At 38.7% G+C, this 23,496-nt stretch overlaps 1 protein-coding gene across 1 annotated transcript in view; it reads left to right on the forward strand.

Moving 5' to 3' along the window:
• The window catches only part of arhgef39 (Rho guanine nucleotide exchange factor (GEF) 39), a 102,368-nt gene that overhangs the window by 16,568 nt on the left and 62,304 nt on the right, over window positions 1-23,496 (forward strand). The window contains exon 4 of the mRNA XM_042403642.1: window positions 18,168-18,288. Within this exon, the coding sequence (XP_042259576.1) occupies window positions 18,168-18,288 (121 nt within the window). The remainder of the gene's footprint in view (window positions 1-18,167; window positions 18,289-23,496) is intronic.

Raw genomic sequence — 23,496 nt, forward strand, 5'->3', positions numbered from 1 at the left:
GCAATATTTTACCGTAGTTTGGGCATCAACATGCTTTTTGATAACATGTCTAGCAAGAAATGTGCATTTTATTTTCATAATCTTCGTTCAGTGATTGTGTATGAATTTTAGTTTGTCAGTTATTATGGCGATTTATTCAGGCATCGTTGCTATGGTGGTTGCTATGGACACTGATATCGCTGAAACCACGTAGTGTCGTGGTGTTTGAATCATTTCTTTGGGTTGTGTCAGTATCTGAGCTGTTAAATAAAATGAAATGAAATAGTGACCAAAACGAGTCATCTTCAGAGATTACAATAGTGCTGACAATCTAGGGCGTTACTACAGGCTTTGAGGAAGGCTTGAGGTGCTTGGGTTAGGGTTAAGATTAGGGCTGAAAAGACAAACCCGTTCTCATTCCCAGGTTATCAAATACAGATGTTTTTTTGTATCTTTATGATTCGTGGTTTTGGGATTTTATGTCAGCATGACAGCCCATCAATCAGAATCTGTTTTATGACCCAATGCAAGCGTACAAAGAATGTGTCCTGGTGTGTGCTCCCAAAAAATGCATCACAGAAGAATCAAAATGTACAAAAATAAAGTAATAATTAAAGCTGCAAACAGTTATGATCGGGCCCTTGCACCTTCGTGCATGCAGGGGCGTGCTGCAGTTGAAGGGCTTTTATTGCGAGCATGTCTTCAGGCCTGGACTCTTATGTTTGTCACATAAGGCTGACTTCCGGTTGTCAGTAGGTGGTGCTATGACTATGACTCAGTATTGACATGTAGATATGTTCAGGCCTGGAAATTAGAAATTTGGCAGAGATTGGACAATGTTCATTAGAGTTACAACAGTTTCGTGTTTCATGGCGAAACATCAAAATTCACTGTGTCGCCACGGCAACAGTGTTCCATGAAAACTCCAAAGCTTTGCAATTTAGCATTGCAAAGGTCTTTAGATGACACATTTGAAGTTGCTCTGGTTAATTCTTTTGGAGGAATTTGTTAGACTACGACAACTGTAAACGGCAATAACTGCACAAAAATTGCACAGTAAATTCAAAATGGCTGACTTCCTGTTGGACTTTGGTTCGCTTTTCTGTACATCTGCAGATGTTACATCTGCCTACCAAAGTTCTTCAATCTACATCAAATTTAAAGGTGGGGGCTGTGACTCTGAAAATTGTTAGGGGGTGCTATCCAGCCAACTTGCCACGCCCAAGCCCAAGACCAAGACCAAGACCAAGACCATAGACTGTAAAAAATAATGGACATAGCCACCCGTTTGTTTGTGGACTCCTGTTTTGAAGCCTCGAGTTTGACATTTTGACCATCGCCATCTTGGATTTTTGGAGCCAGAAGTGAGCATATTTGGACGAGAGGATGGAGCTGACCCTAACGCTATCTGCTACCTGCTATCTGCTATCTGCTAGCTTGGTTGGCATGGTGCATTTACAGTCTATGGTTTACTGTGATAAAACTAATGCTAATGCTAATTTTTGCTACAAAAAAACATTAAAAGAAATATACCTACTGGAAAAAACTGAACATCTGACTCCTTAGAGCAGTGGTTCCGGTGGAATGTAAACAGCAACAACAAACAAAATGTCGACCATATTATCTAGTCAGAGAATTCACCAGCGTAATATCAAAAACTCAACATCTGGTAAACATTGTCCATCCACTCTGACTGCGTTTGAGCACCAAGCATCATTGATGTAAACACAGAGTCTGCCTCCTCTTCTCTCACAAGAGTCTTGTGTTCTGTTGGTGCGAAACACCGTCCTCCCATCAAGTGCAATAGCTTGATCCGGGATGTCGGGATGGAGCCAGGTCTCTGTAAAGATGTGAACACAACAATCTCTGATTTCCCGTTGCTGAGTTAGCCTGAGTCTTATTTCATCCATTTATTTTCCTGTGAGCGGACATTAGCTAGAAGTAGGTTGGGTAGAGGAATCGCCTTAGGTTAAAGCTATATTAGCTTGGCTCTGATCCCAGCTCTCTTCCCGGCTCTCTTCCCTCTCTTCCTGGGGTGATCACACTGCTTGTGGTGACATTTGGTGTGGCTGATCCAGCTGGGTGTTCGGGAGAAGCCAATGGCACTGATCATTTAAGTCCAATCCCCACACTTCCTTTTCCAACACTGATGAGTGTATTTCTGGCTAAGTAATACATGCTTCAGTAATAAAGGCGAAAAAAAGGAAATTAAAACAAAAATGTAGCAAAGTTTTAGGGAGCTACTGGCTGCTGCATCTGCATGCGCCACCATTGACATGGTATTTTTTGACTAAAAACTATGCATTTTCACATAACTTTGGACTGTTATCATTACAATTATTTATTAAAAAAACGCACTGTGTGCCATTAAAAAAAAAAAAAAAAAAAAAAAAATTAAAAAAATCATGAAACAAGCTTATAGTGAATGGATTTGAACTGTGATTTTTCTCATCCTCCCATAGTCAGGCTGTAGCCACTAGCCAGCTCTAGGGACAGGTATAGTTTACCTGTTTACCTTTACCTTAATCCATAGGCCTGCACTTATCAGTCTGGTTCTTTATCAAAACTCTTAACAGTTCTTTTCAATTACTAAAGATTGTTTTCTTTAAAATTATATATACATATACATTTATCTTTTTTTTAAAGAATAAATTCAGAATAGGATTAGAATAGATTTTTATTTTAAATATGACAAAATATTGTTTCTACAGCAGCAACAACAGTAATGTTTCCATCAGCTGGTCACTATATAAATCCAATAATATCTCACTGGAAAGAAATTAAAAATGTTAGTAAAATAGAAAATATTCCTGACATTAAAATACTGAATGAAGTTCAGAAAGAATGAAGAACACAGATATCAGTCACTGTCAGTCTTTCCTCCTGTTTTTCTCCCTCTGCTGCTGATTGAGAGAAAAGGCTGGTTTGAGCCAGTAGCTAAGTCTAGGCAGTAGCTAAGTTTACAAGAATTTGCCGAATTTTAATACGTTACCAACTAAGCTAAACACAAACACTGACAAATAGAGCAGAGTAGAGGACAGAGAAGAGCTAGCGCGACCTTAAATGACAGCAAAATGTGGTAGAGACTCAGCATAGTTTTCCTGCATCTACACAGAAAGTAGAGCATGTTTAGCAGAGCAGCATCAGCGAGAGCTCTCGGCGTCTACACAGGAGGTGTTCAGATACAGTGTTAAACGTAGGTCACCTGCATTTTGGAATCACTCAGAGCCAAATACACAAATTTGACTGTAGTTATGTGTGTAAAACAGAGGAAAATACACTGGACAGCACTGTGAAAAAAGGGAAAACCCTGAAGTCTGATGATAAAATTGTGAAAATGTGCATTTGAATGTAGGACTAAACTGACATTAAAAACAGACACATACAAACGCCCCCCAAGAACACCTCAACACTCCCCTTTCAAAAGCTTCCAGCTCCCCCCAATGTTCTCTGAACGCTTGCCCTCAGAAAGGAAGTAGACGTCCAGTTTCAAGTGTTGTTGTTCTTCTTCAGGAGTTTAAGTTGAGGATTCAGGCTTTTGGTTGGCTTGTAGTAACTTGAGTTGCGTGCCAAATAAAGTTTAATCTGACTACGCTAAAATCTTCAGCGGCGTCTACTTCAAAATAAAATACTATACATTTTCATTTCAAAATTAAATGACTGTACGTGGAAATACGAGACTTAATGTTACTAATAAAACAAAAACAAACTAACTTGTTGCAATAAAAATAAATATGGATATATTTGGTTGAAAAACAAATAAAAGTAAGTAAATGAGTAAGTAAACTTTATTTATAAAGCGCCTTTCAAAACCAGAGTTACAAGGTGCTGTACAATGCAACAACTGAGAAAAAATAAAAACAGAGACCTTTTAAGAATTTTCTCTCTATATATAAAGAAAACCTTAACACAATGACAGTGTGGAAAATACTTGCGGGTGGATCCTCTGGTCAGCCCATCACAAAAATTCAAATTCTGGATTTCAATTTCAATTTTCCTTCTAAGAGTGCTCTAAAATCCACACTTATTATTGAAAGAACATCAAACAGTTAAAACATCATCACACAGTTGCATAAAATAACAAATAACATAACAGCTCAGATAACTACACAATGCAAAACAATGATTCAAACAGCATGCAACTATGTGGTTTCGGTGATAGCATCGTCCATAGCAACCACCATAGCAACGACAGAAAGAATGAAAAAATCTTTGTAATGACTGACAAACTAAACATCACAGTCACTGAATGAAGATTATAAAAATAAAATGCACATCTCTCGCTAAAAATGTTATCAAAACACTTTTTAATAGAGAAACTATCTTTTCCTCTGTGAATAAAAGGAATGTCAGCCTTTTTTTTTTTTTTTTTTTCTTTTTTTGCAGACAGAAGCCTGGCAGTCACATGACATGGACACAGGTCAATAGAAAGGAATAGGCCAACAAAAACATAGGCATCACAATTTTAGAGCCGTTATTGTGAAACCAATACGTTTTGCGCTGTGGACCAACATAGCTATTACACATTTTGATGTGAGACTGGGTTGGCACAGCATGACAAACAGTGCAGTGAGTGTGTGGGATACCTTTGATTGGGGATTCCATTTCCAGACTAAATAATGAGTGGTGTGAGTTCCCTCAGGCCCTCATCCTCAGCAGAGTGACAAGCTTTCTTGTTGAGAGTGCTACAATGAAGACTGAAGTATGAATTACACAGCCTGATGTATTGGATAAATGGTTCCGTGGTTCCCATACATCTTCATTATGAGCCCCTTATTGAATCAATGGTTGAAACATAATGGCAAGCACTCCATTTAAGAAACAGTCCATGGAGAGACAGTTTGTTAGTGCTAGACTGATTTACCACTGCTAAGGGATTGATTCTATATTTTCCCATAGTGTCTTCACTTTCTTTCACTCTGACATTTGGTATATCTGTGTGAAGGTGCCAAGAATAATTGATATCAACAGCGGTGATAATTAGCTCTCGTAGATGGATATATGAGTGACTTTCTCATCTGTCTGTCACACATGAAACATCAAGTATTATACTGTCAGTATCTTAATGTATCAAACAGGTTCTATGTGATAAGTGGGCCTGTAAAGAGCTTGCTGCTGCTTCTGTCAACGAGTTCACTGTCTCTGTCAAATAGAGGGCTGGGTACTGGGTCAGTACTTTTTTGGTACCAACCCAAATGTGTTCGTAGCAATGGGTATTGAATGGCTGGTCAGATTCTAAATCTTGTTTTCATATTCTTTAATCAGATTGCTCCTGATTAAAATAAAAAGTTCATATGCTTTTTATATTTAGCCAAAGTTCTTGTAGCTGCATGTGTTTAGACAATATTTAACATTTGACACTAGGGCTGTCATGATATCAGATTTTCACAACACGATTATCGTGGCCAAAAGAATTCACAATCATGATATTTTCGTGATATCTATCGAAAAATTGAAAAAAAATGCTATCAGTCAAATCATCTTTAACTTTGTTTATTGTGTGTTTTGACTCTTCTCTGGTAAAAGAATTACATTCAAATTTTGAGTGTAGGGAGGTGGAAGGAGAGTCGGTAACCATAACTGTACATACTACAGAAAATGAATATTTTACATGTTTTTCTAAAGGTATGTCAAGCCATCTTCCAAAAAAAGGCCATTTAGAGACACCAAATAACCCCTGCTTCAGAGTAACTGAAGCATAAACATATTGTAGTGCTCTGTTCCCTTCTTGAAACTAAACTTTGTGCATATAAAAGAGTCAAAACAAGTGCTATGGTGGAGTAGCAGTTCATATAAAAAGTAAATGACAGCAAACTATTTATATTTACATAATTTCTAGGGCTGTAGTCTCCTGGTCGACTGGTCGATTAGTGGGTCGATATTGCTCTCATCCGACCAAATTCTCATTGGTTGAATAACTGCTGTGTTACTTTCACAAGGAGAAAAGTGCTACATCAGCAGCCTTCCAGGATTAATCCATTATTTCCTGAGGCAGGAGGGACAGACTAACAAATTACCTGTGAAAACAAGGGTGTATTCAAAACATCCCACAACTAATCGATTAGTTGATGATTATGTACGATTTCAGTCGACCAAGATTTTCTTTGGTTGACTACAGACCTAATAATTTCCATGTTGTGCCTTTATAAAAAGCAATAAAGCAGCATATGATAATTTTTGGAATTTCATTAGCTATTTGAAGTGCCAGTCCATCGGCAGAATCTGTTCCTATTGGCTCAGTCCTTACACGAAAGAAGAGGGGCAGGCACCTCCTTTCAGCATGGACTCTTGTTGGCTATTGTAGGCTGTGGACAGGACATGGAAATTCCTATTAGGTCAAGTGAGGTGTCAGTCGAAAGGTCAAGGAAGGAAAGGTCAGAGTGCAGGTGCCATTTTGATACTGAGATGTGGCTCATGTTTACATGCAAATGCGAGTTATGACGGAGAATATGCGAGAAGATTAGGAAATTTAAAATGATGCAACAGATGTGGATATTAATTGATGTAATAATATGTTTTGGACTAAATATTTTACTGGATTGGGTCATCTGGACCTTCGCCATTCTAACAAGACTGTTTTTGTCGGAGTTGTATCAGTCAGTGGAATAATATGAGGCTTCATAGGTGAGTAGCGTGAATTTTATAGTTGTTGGCATTGATTGTACCATGCTGAAATGGTTTGCATCAATCGAATCACAAGAATCTTAGCTTTCCAAAAGTGTGTCAAATGAGTACCCTTCTAAAGACAAGAGTTGTGTATATAGCATAGTTGTGCACTTAACAGTGTGACAGCCTGTGGACGGGCCGTTGGAACATTAAGGGGTTTTAAGAGGTACTGGATTATTTACACGATATTATCATATGTGTATTATTAACATGATATCAATATTTCATTATCTAAATATCACGGTTATCATCAATACCAGTATATTGCGACACTGCTATTTGACCCTTTGGTTTCTTTTGTCAAATGCAAAAAAAGGAAAACAAATTATAATTGTACTGTTTTTCTTTCATTAGCATGAAAAAAATTCAAACAGTTCCCAGCCCTGGTAAAATGTAAATCATTCATTTTACTTTGGATGGTAAACCTAGGACACAGTGGTCAATACAGTACATCATAAAAGTAACACAACTTTTTTTGTAGTTGTTGGTAGGTGTGTTTTTATGTTTGACAGAGCTAGGTTTGCAGGCTTCCCCCTGCTTCCAGTCTTTGTGTTCAGCTTGGCTAAAATCGTCTGGGACATGATGGTTGTTCATATTACCCTGGCTCCAAAAACTCTAATTTATAAAATATTACGTGTTATCAATACTTACTCAGATGACGGATGCCATGATTATAAACAGAAAGTCCAGTGTTTCCCCTGGGGGTGGGGGGTTGGATTAGCAGCTGCACATTTCTTCATTCTCTGTTTAGTGTTGTCAGGTTAGGCTAACTCATTGTTGCTAACTTCGGAGCTAACGCCCGTCACTTTTCCAGCGGTTGAGGAAACAACAGATGTGATTTTTCATGGTCATGACAAGCTGCAGCATTTATTAACTGGCACACTGTAGTCTGTACTGTACATTTACTGTCAGATTGACGACTTACTGCTAACCTTTTCCTCTGCTCCGCTCACATTCACAGTCATTTTTCTGACGCTCGCTCGCTCACTGAACCTCTCACTCGCTTATGCACTGCCCTATTCCTTAAAAGAAGTTATGCTACCTGGAGTTTCCCAGGGAACGACTCAGACGTTGACTCACGTTTCAAAACAGCGCTGCTCAGATGCTCCCAACAGCTATTGATTTCCGAATAAATGGATATTTGGTGTTATTTTTGGCATTTAAAAAATTTTTCTTTGGCCTTTATAGGGGAAACACTGAAGTGTCTGCTTCATGACTGTCAGCAGCAGCAGCAGAGTCGCAGCACAGAGTACTGGAGTGAGACGTATATCCTCCCTCCTGCTCTCTGCTGTAAACACACCTAGCTGTTAGCGAGCAGCTACTCTCATGTCTTACTGGGTGTCGGTGCTTGTTTTTGGCACAAACAAGCAAGACACCGGAACTTGAGGAGTTGTAGTATTTATTCACTGAAAAATAGCCTAAACTGTACACACATTGCACTGTTCACAGCTATACTGCTAACTTCATCTTGTCTGCTCTGGTTGCTGCAAGCCTCTTTGTCACAGACATGCGCTCTCTCGCTCTCTCTCTCGACCACACACTCACTCCGTGTGAAGCTATTCCTTAAAGGAGCTATGCTACAGTTCAGAAAACATCTTTAAATACTTTTTTTTTTAATTCCCTGATGCTTGGGCCCAGCAGCATGGAAACCCTGGCTCACATTTATTTAGAGGTGGACATTGCATGGAGCATAGAACTGAAGGATCCTACAATGGCTTGTGAATCCACACAGGTTCTTATGAGAATTGCTAAGAGAAATATTTTTACTGACCTTGTCAGTTGTTGATCTTCACAAAGTAGAAGATATTTTCATGTGATGTCCCTGTCTTCATTTACTTAACTCCAGAGTGCAGTGGGAATAGTTAATGAATTCTGCCTTTATTAAGTATCGGCAAATTACATAAGAAAAGGAGATGTGAATATATTGATATGCCATGCCATTCATTCTGCTTCTGACTGTTTATGGAGAAAAGAGAGCAGGCAGCACAAGCAGCAAACTAAGCTGCTAACATGACACACATGAATAAGCAACTTGAAAGAGCTGTCAGTGGATCTGCTAATGCAGAGATCACACTACATGATTATAACCCTGATTTTCCACTCGCCAACAGTTTTTGGAGATTGCTGGTGAAAGCTTCAAACCAGAGGCAAAAAGGTGTTCGCTTGGTGCTCGATGTGTGGGATGATGTGGGAACTGTTTAAAGACACGGTCCGTGAGACCGCTGATGCACCGCAGACGCCTGAAAGATATCAAGCAGGCTAAATATCTGGACCTGTCTGCGAGTCCAAATCCTTTAGTTTGAAATGTGTTGTGACTGGCAATGTGGGTGGTGACAAGGTATAGCCAATCGCAAGACACGGGGTGAGGGGAAACCAGGGGGAGGAGTTGTAACACCTGCAACACGACAACATCAACAAGCATGGCTACAAGAAAAGTTTTGTGATCTGCTTGGACCTGAGAAGTGGAGAAAAATTTAGTTGAACTTTGGCAGGAGCACTAATGCCTTTTCAGTGTGTCCAATGAGCTGTACCACCTCCGGGTTGAGAAGGAAAAGAGTTGGAAAGAAATTGCCAATTCTCTTCAACAGTCAGGTGAGCAAAATAGGTTGATTTTTCATTAGTCCAGTAGGAACTAGTTTATCATACTGTAATGACGAGAGATAGACTGCATGATGACTACATGATGTGGGAAGAAACTCTTGAAACCTAGGCAAATGTGGCTCCTCAGGCTCATGGATTTCATAAAACAACACATTGTTCACCATCCATGTGAGACCAGTAAGTTATACAGTCTACGAACATATGTAGCAACAGACTACAAACATACCTATTTTACTTACTATTATTTTAATTTCTTGTCTTCTTCGCTAGGTTTTTAATATATTTCTAATATATCTCTCAATTCTGCTTTATTCAGTTTTTTACATTGAGAAAGAATCTAATAAACTCAATCTCACTGTGCATCATCTACAGTACGAGTATACAGTACTATAAAATACATACTGTATATGTAATGGTGGGGTGCACTCCTGACTTTTGCATATAGCTTTTATGCAAAGTACTATAGAAATGAATTAGTATGAGGTACACAAAGTATAAAATGTAAGTGCACATGTGAGGAGGATGACACAGAAGATCAGGTCAATCTTTCAGAATCACTTGAACAGTCGCAGATACCACTGTCGAGACCTGTCACATCATCAGCTAGTATATTATGTACATCCCCCTTTGAATGGTTAGATGAAGGAGTCAAGTACAGGGGGAGTCAAGCGCAAGGGGAGGTCAGAATCTGACATTGGGCTGCAGAAGCTTGTTGTTTTAAAGCAAATGCCAGCAAAAGTTGGTGCTGACCCAACTCCTGATGCATTCAATACATTTGGAAACCAGGTAGCATCTGAATTAGGACAAATACGAGACCCAGTCAATCTAACTAGATTGAAAAGGAACATCGTGAATATGGTATATGGTATAAGATGCTGAAAGGAATAGATCCTCCTCCTCATAGGCACCACCAGCACCGTAAACATTCCACCTTCGCTACCAATACAGTCCCATCCTCAGTACATGTCAAATGAGGGTTCTCGACCTCAAAGCTTTTTGCAAACACCGCAAAATTACACTCCGAGTGAAAGCCTGTGAAAAGCTATGCTCCTTCAATTTTGTTTACATTAACAATCTTTGATTTACTTGGTTTTATACAGCTATTTTTTATACTATATGTGGATTTTTGTTTATTTTTCAGTTTTTACCTTGTGGCGAAATTGCTATACTGTTGCTTTTTTGATTGTGTGAACACAATTTTGTATTTATTTTACTGTTGTAAAAGAAATAAAAGCAATGTTGACATTGCAGTGTTAAAAAACAGTTTTGACACCGGTTGGAACCTGTAAAGTAATGTGCAGAATGTTATTTTATACACTTTATGTTATTTTATATACCTTTTCAATAAATGTTTGAAACAAAGGTTACAAAATAGTCTGTCTAAACATGCAATTGAAACAGTTACATCAATAAATATATGCAACTTGTATATATATATCTTTAAACTATACAAGACATTCTGTATCAAGGGTGTTGAATCAATAACAGAACCACAATAATACTAATAATAATATTTATTTGTATAGTACTTTTCAAAATACAAACTCCTTAGAAGGTAATGCAGTAAAAAATGTGAAAAATGTATATAAACACACACAACAAGAAAAACATACTTAATTTACAAAAATAACTACGTGACATCCCTACAATACTAAATGTGTTCCTCCTGCCGAGGAATGCAACCTGTAGGTGAGACAAAATAATCACACAGTAGGTTTCATGTTTGGTTTCACTCCCCTCTATGTTGACTGTAAAGCCCACATCCCTTGATTCCTCCAGGCTTCATCAGCTATGTTGTGGTCAGCATTTTCCCAGTCTGCAAAGGCTGGAGGTGTATATGCTTCAGACCTGCGTTTGTGGAGGAAATTATGAATGCATAGAAAGGCTATAGTTATCTTAATCACATTGTCTGGCTTCAAGCATATGGTGGACCTGAAAACCCTCAACCTGTTTGCAAGAATGCCAAATGCATTTTCTACAACTCTCTGTTCCCTAGAGAGACGGTAGTTTAGTACCCTTTGACTATGGTCCATTTGCCTGATATGGCTTCATGAGGTCATGCCTTAAAGGATATGCATCATCACCCACAAACATGCATGGCGTTATTATATTGGGCAAAGGCTCAGGCAGGGGAAAGTTCAGCGGGCCCTAGTCCATCACTCGCCCTTGTCTGCCCTTGCATGCGGTCCAGTCCTCTCCACATGACTGACTGTTTACACTTCACACACCTCCCCTGGAACCTCCCTCTTTTTCTCCGGTTTTGTCTCAGGCCACTCTTTCTAGCGCTAGCCCCCCTACTGTCCTCTCCTGGGATTAACAACTTCACTGGTCCAATTCCTGGCGGATCAGAGCCTAGTTACCTGCACCCCTTGGCTTGGGCCTCTGCTGTTGCCAGCTTTGGGTCTGTTCCCCTTAGGATGGCGCTGATAAATACTTGCTCCATTGCAAATAAGTCCTTCTTATTGAACGATTTTTTTTTCATCTCAAGGAGCTTGGATTTTCTGTTTCTGACCGAGACTTGGCAGAGGAGCTTGGATACAGCCCTCAAATTGAACTGTGCCCACCAGACTGTATTTTATCAGCACTACTAGGACCTCAGGTGGGGGTGGAGGACTTGTCGTGGTTTTCAGGAAATGCTTTCAAAGTCAAGTCAAATCAATTTATTTATATAGCACCAAATCATAACAGAAGTTATGTCAGGGCGCTTTTCACATAGAGCAGGTCTAGACTGTACTCTAGAACTGCCTGACGGTGAGCACTGGGACTTTCTCCTTGTTTGAACTGCAGATGACCAAAGTAGGTAGTTCAAATCCATTTTATTGTATTTTACTTTACTGACTCCCTGGTTATAATAGTTCTTTTATGTCTGAATTCAGTGACTTTTTGTCATTTATCATTAGTGATCATTAGTAGTTGATTTTAATATTCATTTATTTCATTCATTTTCTTAATGTTACTGAGTCTTTTAATTTTATTCAACATGTCTCTAGTTCTACACACATTAGGGGTCACACCCTGGATCTGGTTTTTACATTTGGTTTAAATATTGATTCTATTTGCTTTGAGGAGCTGCATGTTACTGACCATGAATGTGTTATGTTCAACCTGTCTTGTAATTTAGATTCTCTGCCCAGTAAATGTGTAAAGTGCTCTCACATCTTAAATTACCTCTCAGCTGAGAAATTTTCTGTAGTTTTTGACCCAGGACCAGTGTTGTCTTCTCATGATGATGGTCCTTGTCTGGTCCAAGTAAATGACAATATTTGTTATTTCCAGTATAAATGTTGGAGGGTGTGACTATGGAAATCCACCAAGCTCCATGTGCACCGTCTCCATCACAAAGACCTTTTAACTGAGTTTAACAACATGGTTAAAGATGTGAGGGCTACTTTGCCAACCTAATTTCCTCCAGTAAACGCAACCCTAAAGTCCTGTTTGATACCATCAGCAACACTGTCACTCCTGCACCTCCTGATGTGCCTGTTTTTTCAAGTAAGGATCGCAGCAACTTTCTCTCTTTCTTTGTGGATAAATTAGAGGTTTCAGTGCTAGCATCATCTCCTCCTCTACCCCCTTTTATGCCTATCCAACCCAACTGTCAATTTTGGATTTCTTCTCTCCTATTTCCCTGCCAGACCGTACTGATTTGGTGGGCAGCATGAAACCTTCCTCCAGTCCTGTAGATCTTTTATCAACATCCATGTTTAAAAATGTACTTGGGTCTATTGGTCCATGCTTGGTCTCTATTATAAACAGCTCCCTGCAATCTGGTTGTGTCCCAGTTTATTTTAAACATGTGGTTGTTCAGCCTCTTCTAAAAAAACTAACCTTGACCCATCCCTTCCCAAAAACTACAGGCCTTTATCTAAGCTGCCTTTTATCTCAAAAGTTTTAGAAAAAGTTGTTGCCAAACAGCTCACCGCTGTCTTGACTGCACACAACATTTTAGATAAATTCCAATCTGGTTTCTGTCAGAAGCTTTCCACTGAAACAGCTCTTCTCAGTGCCTCCAATGACATAATGATGTCTTGTGATGTGGGTGTATGCTCTGTTTTGGTACTGCTGGATCTTAGTGCAGCTTTTGATACTGTAGATCACAGCATCCTGATTGAAAGGCTTAGGTAGTGGGTGGTTGTCTCTGGGAGCGCCCTGGACTGGTTCTTGGACTGGACTGGTTTTTGGTCCCTACATATCTGAAACTGCTGCGCCAGAGTTCTCTCTTGAGTCCTATAATATTAGCAAATTTAAACGCATTTCATATCACCGTTATGCTGATGATATTCAGCTGCATGTATCTCTTAAGCCTGATGAGACTGACAATCTGTTTTGCGCAATTGTCTGACTGCTATAAAGGATTGGATGGCTAACAAGTTCTAACAACTAAACACAGATAAGACTGAGGTCCTTATCATTGCCTCAGATAGCATAGCTTCCAAGGTTGCTCAGTGTATTGGGTCCCTTTCTTCAGCTGTGCTCTAATCTTAGAAATCTCTGTGTTATATTTGATCAGCCTATGCACTTCAATCAACACACCATATCGTTAACCTGTTCATGTTTCTTCCATTTAAGAAATGCTGCCAAACCCAGGTCTGTTGTATCATAACCTAAACTAGAGATGATTATTCAGGCTTTTATATCATCCCGGCTGTAAGGCTGTTGACCAGGTTCAACAGGACAACTTGCATCACATCCATCTTACCATCTTTACATTGACTTCCCATCAAGTTAAGGATTCATTTTAAAGTTCTTGTTTTCACATATAGAGCCATGAATGGTCAGGCACCTGTATATATCTCTGACCTGCTTCACCCTTACATCACGAGTAGGTCACTTAGGTCTTCTCAGCAGGGCTCACTGGTTGTCCCTCCCACTGGAGGTGCTCGTGCCTTTGAAGTGGTGGCTCCAACACTCTGGAATGCTCTTCCTATAGATATATGTTCTGCAGTCTGATACCTGTTGATACCAAGCTAGCCTTTGTCTTGCCTCATAATATCTAGTGCTTGCTTTTTTGTGTGTTTTTAAGTTATGTTGTTGCTTATGTTTTATTGTCTGTTTCTTTTATTATATCTTATACTATCTTTATGGTCTTATTTATTAATTAATAATTTTACTCTTGTGAAGCACTTTGTGACCTTGCTCTGTGAAAGGTGCTATATTAAATAAACATAACTTACTTACTTACTTACTTGTAATTATGGTAAAAGCTGCCACTTTTTGCTGAAGGTTGTATGTGGATTTGTTTTCCATCAAGCACATTAAGGAAATGTGGAATTCAATTCAAAGTCTTGGGCTATGGTTGATGGTGTCTAGCAATGTAAGAAAAGAACAGTTAAGGCTAAGAGTTAAACTTCATTTAGTACACTGATTCTTATATTTGCCACAGATGGTAAAAGTAATACATTTCTGCAGTACTGTTAATATTAATTCATGACTTAAGACTGTGACTCTTACATTACAATTTAAATACATAAAAAAATCAATAATAGCAGTATCCTGTCAAAATACAAATATTGTGGGATGAGATTTTAGCCATATTACTTAACAGAGCATATTATCTTTGTGTCTACAGTAGTCTAATATGTGGCTGTAACCAGAGCCTACCTTCCGGATGTCTTTTTTCATGACCTGGTACAGAGCGGCACGTCCCCATAACCATCTGTGAAACAGTACTAGTCCTAATCCTGTACTGGGACCTGAAGGAGTTGAATGTTTCACCTACATGAGAAATTAAATAATTACAAAATATACAGAAACAGACATATAAAATGAATAATAGCTAAATCAGTGTGATATTACTTTGATATGGCTCTGGCAGACCCATCTGTTGCCAAAAAACGTGCGGTCAAAGATAGATACTCTCTCAGGGATATTGCCAGTCAGGTCGCTGTGAACAGTACAGTGATATGACAACTTTGAAAGCCATGTAGTGTGTGCTTGGCATAAGGAGAATATAATATTCAATGTATTTGAAAGTGAGGGGTGAGGGGGTCATAACGAGAAGAGGTATAGTATGAGAGGTAAGTCAGACATGGAGTGACACGAGTCACTCTGTCTCAACATGTGATCAGGAAAATGCTGCTTTATTGCTTTCTTATTATTGATTCTTGGGTATATATGTTTTTTTCATTAATTAGTCATTTATGTTTGCTCACATTGTGGCCTAACAGTTAGTTTCCCTCTGTTCAAGCCCTCCCCAAATGAAGGTGCCTCAGTGTGAATTGTTTGGTCGAGGCAGTATCCACCCCAGATGTCGCAACTGCTTGGAATTAATGTGGATTAACATGACACACATGGAATGCTAATGTTATCTCCATCCTGCTGCTGATGGCCAGACAATTTAATTGCTGTAAAAAAAAGTATAAAAAATGTAATCCATAATTTCATATTTATCATAATAGCCTCTGGCAGTAAGAGTGGGAAAAAAACGGAAACACAGTTTTTCCCGCCCTTTGCCCTCGTTAGAACTCTCTCGGCTGCTCCTGCATCTTCTTATTATGAACAGAGGCTACCTTGGTGTGTAACTTCATTAAAATCTATTTAAATCAACTTCAACGGCAAAGTGCTCCTTCTTACAGCATGTACGAACAGAAGTCTCTGGCAACATCATTAGAGAGTAGGATTCTGTGTGTTTGTGTGTTTGTGTGTATGTGTGCATGTGTGGTACTACCTCTAAGTTTGGATAACAAGCTCCTTCACAAGTGTCAACACCCCCAACCAATTGCATCCGTGTTACTGTAATATGCCTGACAGGGTGAACGACTGCTTTGCCTCTGCCTTGATCCCCTTCTTTTGTTCCTGAGTTCAGCGGGCGTATTCTCACTACAAAGTGGCCCTTGGTGCCCTGAAGGGAGACCCAATGTCTGAGTCCCAGTAAATACGTCACCCACTGGGAGAGGCCTTCAAATGACACACAGAGCCTCCTTTGCTAAACCTCCCATTAACGGGGAATCAATCCTCTGAACTTTGCTCAACCGCCGCACTTTCTCTAAACATGTTTGCCTTTGCTGAAAATGATGCTTCAGATGTGATCTCGCCTTATTTGAGCTCCTCCTTTCCACTGATGCAGAGCAGCAGTGCATTCTCAGGCAGTAATGTGCACTAACTCAAAGTCCAATATTGTTTGACTGGAGGCTAAATGCGCACTAGGGGAGCACTTTGAAATGAATGCGTCAAAGGTCTGTGATGCACAAAATATATGCATCACATATTGAAATAGTTACTTCCGCCATGTCCTGTGTTGGAGGTAAGGATGTTGTTGTGACTCAGTAATGATGTCTGCCTGCTTGTTTGTGTATCCTAAAAAATGAGTGACAGAGACCTGATAAATTATGTTGGCTAGAGTAGCATGATATACAAGTGTATGGTATATTTGATTTAGGGCTGAACCATTTGAGGAAAATATCTAATAAATTTTTTTCTGCCTAACATTGAAAATTAAATTGCGATCATTTTCAGTATTTTAAACAGGCCTCTGTTTGTAGCCAAGATACTGGGGCTGCAACTACCAGTTATTTTCATTATCAGTGAATCTGTTCATAATTCTTTAGACTGTGAAATGTCAGAAAATAGTTTTAAAATCTAGCCAGTCACAATTTCCCATAGCCTGAGGTGATGTTCAAATTAGATTTTTTAATTAAATTAGATTTTCTGTTAGCACAACAGTCCAAAATACAAAAGTTTTCAATCTACTGCTATACAAGACAACGAAAACCTGATCCACTGAACAAATAGCTCCATATGTTGTTGTTTCGACCGTTTTTTAGCGCCGCTAACAAAGCTCTGCTAACTCAGTGAGGAACATGTTTTTACTTCCTGTAAATTCTTCACAATAAAACTTAATTTATTTATAGAGACTGTTAGTCATTTAAAAACTTTTAATTTGAAACAGTAAAGCAGGAAATGTTTGTTTTACATTGGGCTCATCGGGAGGGGGCCTTAAAGAGACAGGAGCTAAAACGAGTGTAAGAGAAACTGTGTATATTGAGGGGCTGCATAAAGGGCCAGTATAAGATAAATAAAGAGTTTTTTGAACTGTAAACCATGCAGAGCTACTCTAGTGGAGTCCAAAAATAAAAATTTAGAGCTGAAATGAGCATAATAGGTCCTCTTTAACTAAGACTTACTAACAACCTGCTAGATACCTAAAATTGACACTGAGTGATCACCAAGATTGTTGTGTGGAAAAAGACTCCAGGTCGACTAAAGGTAATTTTGTCAAAAAACATGTCATCAAAATTCATCAAAGCCATCTTTGGTCAAGCTTAAACAGTACAATGGTAATGGGCAGAGAGCATATTAAAACAACAGCCTATAATATAATCTTTTAATTTTTTGGCCAACTCACACAGTTAAGTACAGCTGTGTAAATTTGCCTGCCACTGTTGTCAGTGCCAGTAGCCAGTGAAATCAACGGTTGCTGACTTTTTGCTGTTTAATATGTAAGTCATAATTAAAATCATGGCACTTGCAGTTTTGAAAATTTCACTATTTGTGCTAAAATTATTAATCGGTAAGTCCATCAACAACAACAACAAAAAATTAACCAGCAACTATTTTTTATAAGCAATTAAATGTCTGAATAATTTTTCTAATAATAGTGTCACATATTTGCAGCTTCTCTAACTGTGACAAATTCCTGCTTTTCCTTGTGTGGTGTGTTTTTTATATCTGTGGGTTTTTGGGAAAAAATGACATTTGAAAATATTACTCATTGGCAAAATTTTGGAAATTTTGATGGGCATATTTTATTATTGTCTTACATTTATAGAAAAACAATGAATCGAGTATTTAGGGATCTAACCAGCAGATAAATCAATAATGAAAAATGTTTGTTGAAATGAAAAATGATTCATTGTACTGCTCTTATTTGATTATATGTATGGTGTATTTGATTATATAACAATTAACTTTTGTTTTTTTAGATCTCTTCTGGTCCATTTAGAGAATGGATACTTCGGCCGAGGCTTTGACCAGTTCTGTCCACATCTGCACCACTACAACATGTATGTGGACAACATCTACAATGCCAGCAAAGTGCTCAGGGTAGGACTGCACACCCAGTACTTCAAAGGTTTACCACATGTCTGTGTCCTACTGCACTTAGGAATGTTTTATAAGCTGTTCATTATATTAGATTTTAATCATCCCTCTGGGGAAATTGACCAATATATGCCTGAGTTATTGGGCTGAATACATAACAAATGCGTATGTGGTTATTGGAATCTTTGTTTCCGACATCCCACTGCTCAATTCCACCGCTGCCAGTGATGCAAGTGTTGCCATGGAAATACCTTCATTGATATATAGCATGACAAAACTAGTATTTCAACAGGCAAATGCAAATTAATTGCTTATGTGGTTTTATTATGAACTGCAAATGACTTCTGATTTTATCCATGTTAGAAGTGGCCATTTATACATGCAGTGAGCATGAATCTTTATCTGGTAGCAGATGTTTCTGTGGATGAACCATTCCAACTGAACTTCCACATATTCCTCAGAGAAAGGTATATAAACAAGAGTTGTGTTTCCATTTACCTGTTCTTATTCGCTTTAACAGTATGTGCACTCAAAAAAAAAACCTGAGTTGCAACACAAAAAATTTGAAAAAATCTCAAAAATATCTGTTATCTAAGTTTTGACATTTGGTTGAGAAGGAAAGATTAGTGTATTAATACAAGCATGCAACTAGGTGCAATGGAAATTTAGTGAATAAATCAAGATAAAAAAAAATAAATAAATCACTACTGTTACTACTACTTACTTCTGTACAGGTTATGTAACCTGAGGAGAATGTATCTATAAATGCTCCCTGCCAGTCAAAAGCCAGAGTTTCAACCTCTGTTTTTTTTGGACCTTTGCTGACAAGCCCATTCTGTAGCCTTGGTTGCTAAAGTTTGATGCTATGGTTTTTCCACGTGTTGTTTGCATTTTTCACTCTCAAATTTTGGATCAGACATCGGCTCCAACATAAACATACACCATTAGACATCGGTTAGCCTTTTGGCATTTTGCCTTTATTTGATAGTGATAGCTAGGGATGTGCAGGTATCAAATTTTCATGCTACGATTATGATAGGTAAAAATATCATGATAAACAGTATTATCATGATAATCATTAAAGTTTCCTGAAATCCATCTATTACTGCTAAAATATAGTTTAATTACAGCATGATCACCTTGGATTGTATTCTCTAAATACTGATCTGTATATTGCACATTTGTTGGACTTTGTTGAAGAAATTACATCAAAAAATACAATACAATACAAAAAAGGTCCCTGGATGCTACATTCACATAACATGCTTCACAACCACTTGGTTACTGGACGCCTCGTCTAAGATTTTAAAAACGATACAAATTCCACATTTAGTTGACCTTTTTGATCCAGTGTCAATGATCCTAGTCCACAGGCACATGATTCTATGTCAACATGTTTTTCAGGAAATAAATTTCTGACTGGAGGCTAAAAGGGTCTAACTATGTCAGAGAAGTGGTTCTGGACTGGCCTGCTGGGAGATAGCAGCATTGACATACCTTTACTAGTTTTGCTATCTGCAAAGATAATATTATTTTAATTAAGAGTAAGAACGTGTCTGCAGAACATTGACTAATGGCATTGATTATGGACTGAGCACTGTAAGTTTGCATTGATTTTCCTCCAGATCACATCCTTTATAATTGACTGAACAGTGGAGCGTGTCCTAGTGTCAGATGTGCAGGTTTACTCAGGTGATTGGTGATCAGTCTCCTAAACAGTATAATTAATGAGAGTAACCTGTAAACCACATCTGTCTTATTATGTTTTCAAAATAACTTGAATATTAAATGCTTCTGCATGAATGCTGTGTAGACCAATTCTGACTAGAAAATGCATTTCTGAAAGCTGAAATAAAGCAAAGCAGTGCTGAAAATGCTACAGACTTGTTCAGCATCCCCATTTGTACAACTTTGGTTACCATGGAATATTACATTTAAGACATATAGCAGTAAATAAGTAGTATAGTGGTGTTTCACTAATGGCCAGAAGGTGGGGCTGTTGATGCAATGAATCATTATGTTGTGCAGATTTTCATGGAGAACTTGTTTACCAAGTTTCATTTTATTAAAGACAACAAAATTGCAGAAATATCATGTTAGAATGTTACTTTAGCGCCCCCTGTCGGTAGAATTGTATGAAATGTAGCACACTTGTGCAATGGGACTGTATGTACAACATTTGGTTGCAATCCAATGTAGAATTGAATAGTTATGGCCCGTTAAGTGCATCAGGCCATGCCTTCAAAATTTTGGTAACCAATTACAGACAAACAGTAAGTGATACCCAAAAACGAACTCTTAAGTTTTTTGGGGGGTAATCTAAATATGGTATGTACCAAGATTGGTCAAGATTAAGTTGAATTGACTGTGCAAATATTGTTTTGATAGGCCTCACTGTTCATGAGTGATGTTTGGCTAATAACTCATGAACGTGATTAGTGTTTTACATTAGATGTAAACACGTAAAAACTGACCACATGGTGGCGCTATAGGTATCATGTTTTAATATGTTGAGCATTTCCACATGGGACACCTGTCCATGAAGTGTGATTACTTCAGCACTTTTAGTTTTTGAGATATCAACCTTCAAACAGTCCTCCCATAGACTTTCCATTATATATTTTAATACTTTAAAAATTATATTAAAAAAGAATGAAAGTTATAACAAAAACTGAATGACAACAGCTGAACGTTTTGATATTTGAATGGTTTCTGTTGCTGAAAGTATGCAGAAGTAGTTAGCAACCGAAAAACATACAGGAGAATGATAATAAAGAGCAAAGATAAGAGTGTGAGAGCTGTGTTCCAGCACTCACACTAATTAGACTAGAGCATTTGCATTTTCAATTGCCATCTGCTGCCAACTGCTGCTGCCACTGCAAGCTGCTGATCCAGCAGCAATTTTTTAAAATCTTATAGCACCACCTACAGGTGAAATTGTATCAAATTCTACAGACTTGTTCAGCATCGCCATCTGTACAACTTTGCTTAACTTTGGTTACCATGGAATATTGCAAGACATATGGCAGTTAATAAGTAGTATGGTGGTGTTTCACTAATGACCACTGTTGGATTTGTGAAGAGCACAGCTGATTATTAGCAATAATTCATAATTATCAGAAATAATTATCAATTATTAAAGTGAATACAATAATTAATATTAATTAATGATAATGCACCACCCGGAAACTGGGACCAATAACCAGACAATAAGGTAGTCTCATAAAAGAGTTCACCAAGAATGCTAATATCTGAGGGATATCAACATTCATGGGTGCACAAAGAAAGTTTTAGTTCAAGCTCTGACTCTCTCAATCAGCCACTTTTCACAATATATAAACAAAATAATGACAAATGACTTCTCTTTAAATATATTATAGCATTTATTAAACAATAGCAAAGTTAACAAAGTTAGCCTATGCCTTGATCAATAAATCACCATCCTAAAATCTAAGTCTACCTAAGGAAACATACACAATAGCCATGTACAGTGAAAACACATGTAAGCGGGAGTGTGTGTGTGTTTGGGAGTGTAGATGGGTAGGGGTCTGTCTGTCTGTGGGTAAGATGACGTCGCGTGACATCTAAGATGGAGGACGTATCTTGTGACATCTCGGGAGATGACGTCATGTCACGTGAGAACAAATGGCGGAAGTGACCGCGGTGTCTTAGTTAGAACACTGGCAAGATGGTGCTTCCTCTCCGCACTCACCCAATTCAGTGTATCAAACAAACGTGTCTGATGGTAGCTAATTTATCGTTATCTAACTGTCAGATGTGTAAGAGAGGTGTGTGTGTTATGTACACGTGATTGTGTGTCTGTGTGTGGGTTAGTAGCAAGAGAGGGAAAGAAAGAGGAGGGAAAGTGACCGTGTGGGGGAGAGAAGTGGTTGCTTTGTCCACAGAGAGTGCGCGTATGGTTGGCAGTCTGTAATGCATTTTGTCTGATTTTCAATCGACAACTTACTTTCTTACTCATGGTGGCACAAACACAGCAGTTCTGAGTGGGACAAACACAAGACAGTATAGCGTGGTGAACAGAAACTAAACAGGCAGGAAACTTTAACTACTCTTCAGAGTATAGCAGGTAAAAGGACTCAGCAGTCCATTAATTCAAACAACAAAAACACAAGCAATAAAGCTTAATAAGTTAAAAGCTAATAACACTATATAACACTGCCTCTGCACAGACTCAAGCCTCTTACTTGGTTGCTTCAGAAAGCGAGGAGCATGTGTGTTTCAGTCCGTCCTTCGGATCCGGTTGACTCCTCCATCCATGGTCACTTGGACGCTGTCAAGCCGTCTTCACACTGTCGGCGGCTTTGACGGCAAGCTGATCCTCAGTGGCGTGGCGGAGAAAACAGCGGAGTTGACGTACTTGAAGAAGAGTGGGGCAGAAAAGTTATCCATGTCTTCGTGAGGAAATCCTTTTCTTCCTTCTGCAGACAGTGAGAGCCCTGGGTTGCAGCAGTGGTCTGTCTCTCTCTTGGATCCACTGATTATGTTCAGGCAAACATGGGCGAAGTCTTGTCTCGTCCAGTGAGGGGAGAATCTTCCCGTTGGTGGGGGAAAAGCACACGTGCACGGGGGTTACCTCCTTTAGTAAGGTGGCTCATGGAGAAAAGAAAGCTTCCTCCCAAGGCAGTTACAATGGACAGGCGATGGGTGTTGGTATGCAGCCAGTATTTAAAGCTGCAGTGATACTACAGCTGCATTGCCATGACTCCCGGTGGTATTGGTGCATCTCTGCAAATGAGAGTCTCGGGCTTCCCACAAAATTCACACCAAGGTGCGAACTGAGCAAAGCCTTCTGGGAGATTGTTTGACTTGGTGCCCTTCCTTGTTATAAGCTTTGTGACTGCATACAGGCCTGCCTTTGTCTCATGCACATGGAGTATGAGGCACAACACCACAAGGTGTGGTTATTGGTGCCATGCTTCAATATGTCATGCACATTATCATGGAGAACTTGTGTACCAAGTTTCATTTCATCAAAGACAACACAGTTGTAGAAATATCATGTTATAATATAACAGTAGTTCTCCCTGTGGGTAGAATTGTATCAAATGTTACATACTTGTGCAGTGTGGCTATATGTACAACATTTCCAAATTTGGTTGCAGTCCAATTTAGCATTTAAGAGTTATGGCCTGTTAAGTGCATCAGGCCACGCCTTTAAAAGTTTGATTACAGTCAATATAAGTCATAAGT

This window comes from Thunnus maccoyii, chromosome 23, assembly GCF_910596095.1.
Source record: "Thunnus maccoyii chromosome 23, fThuMac1.1, whole genome shotgun sequence".
Classification (NCBI taxonomy): Eukaryota; Metazoa; Chordata; class Actinopteri; order Scombriformes; family Scombridae; genus Thunnus; species Thunnus maccoyii.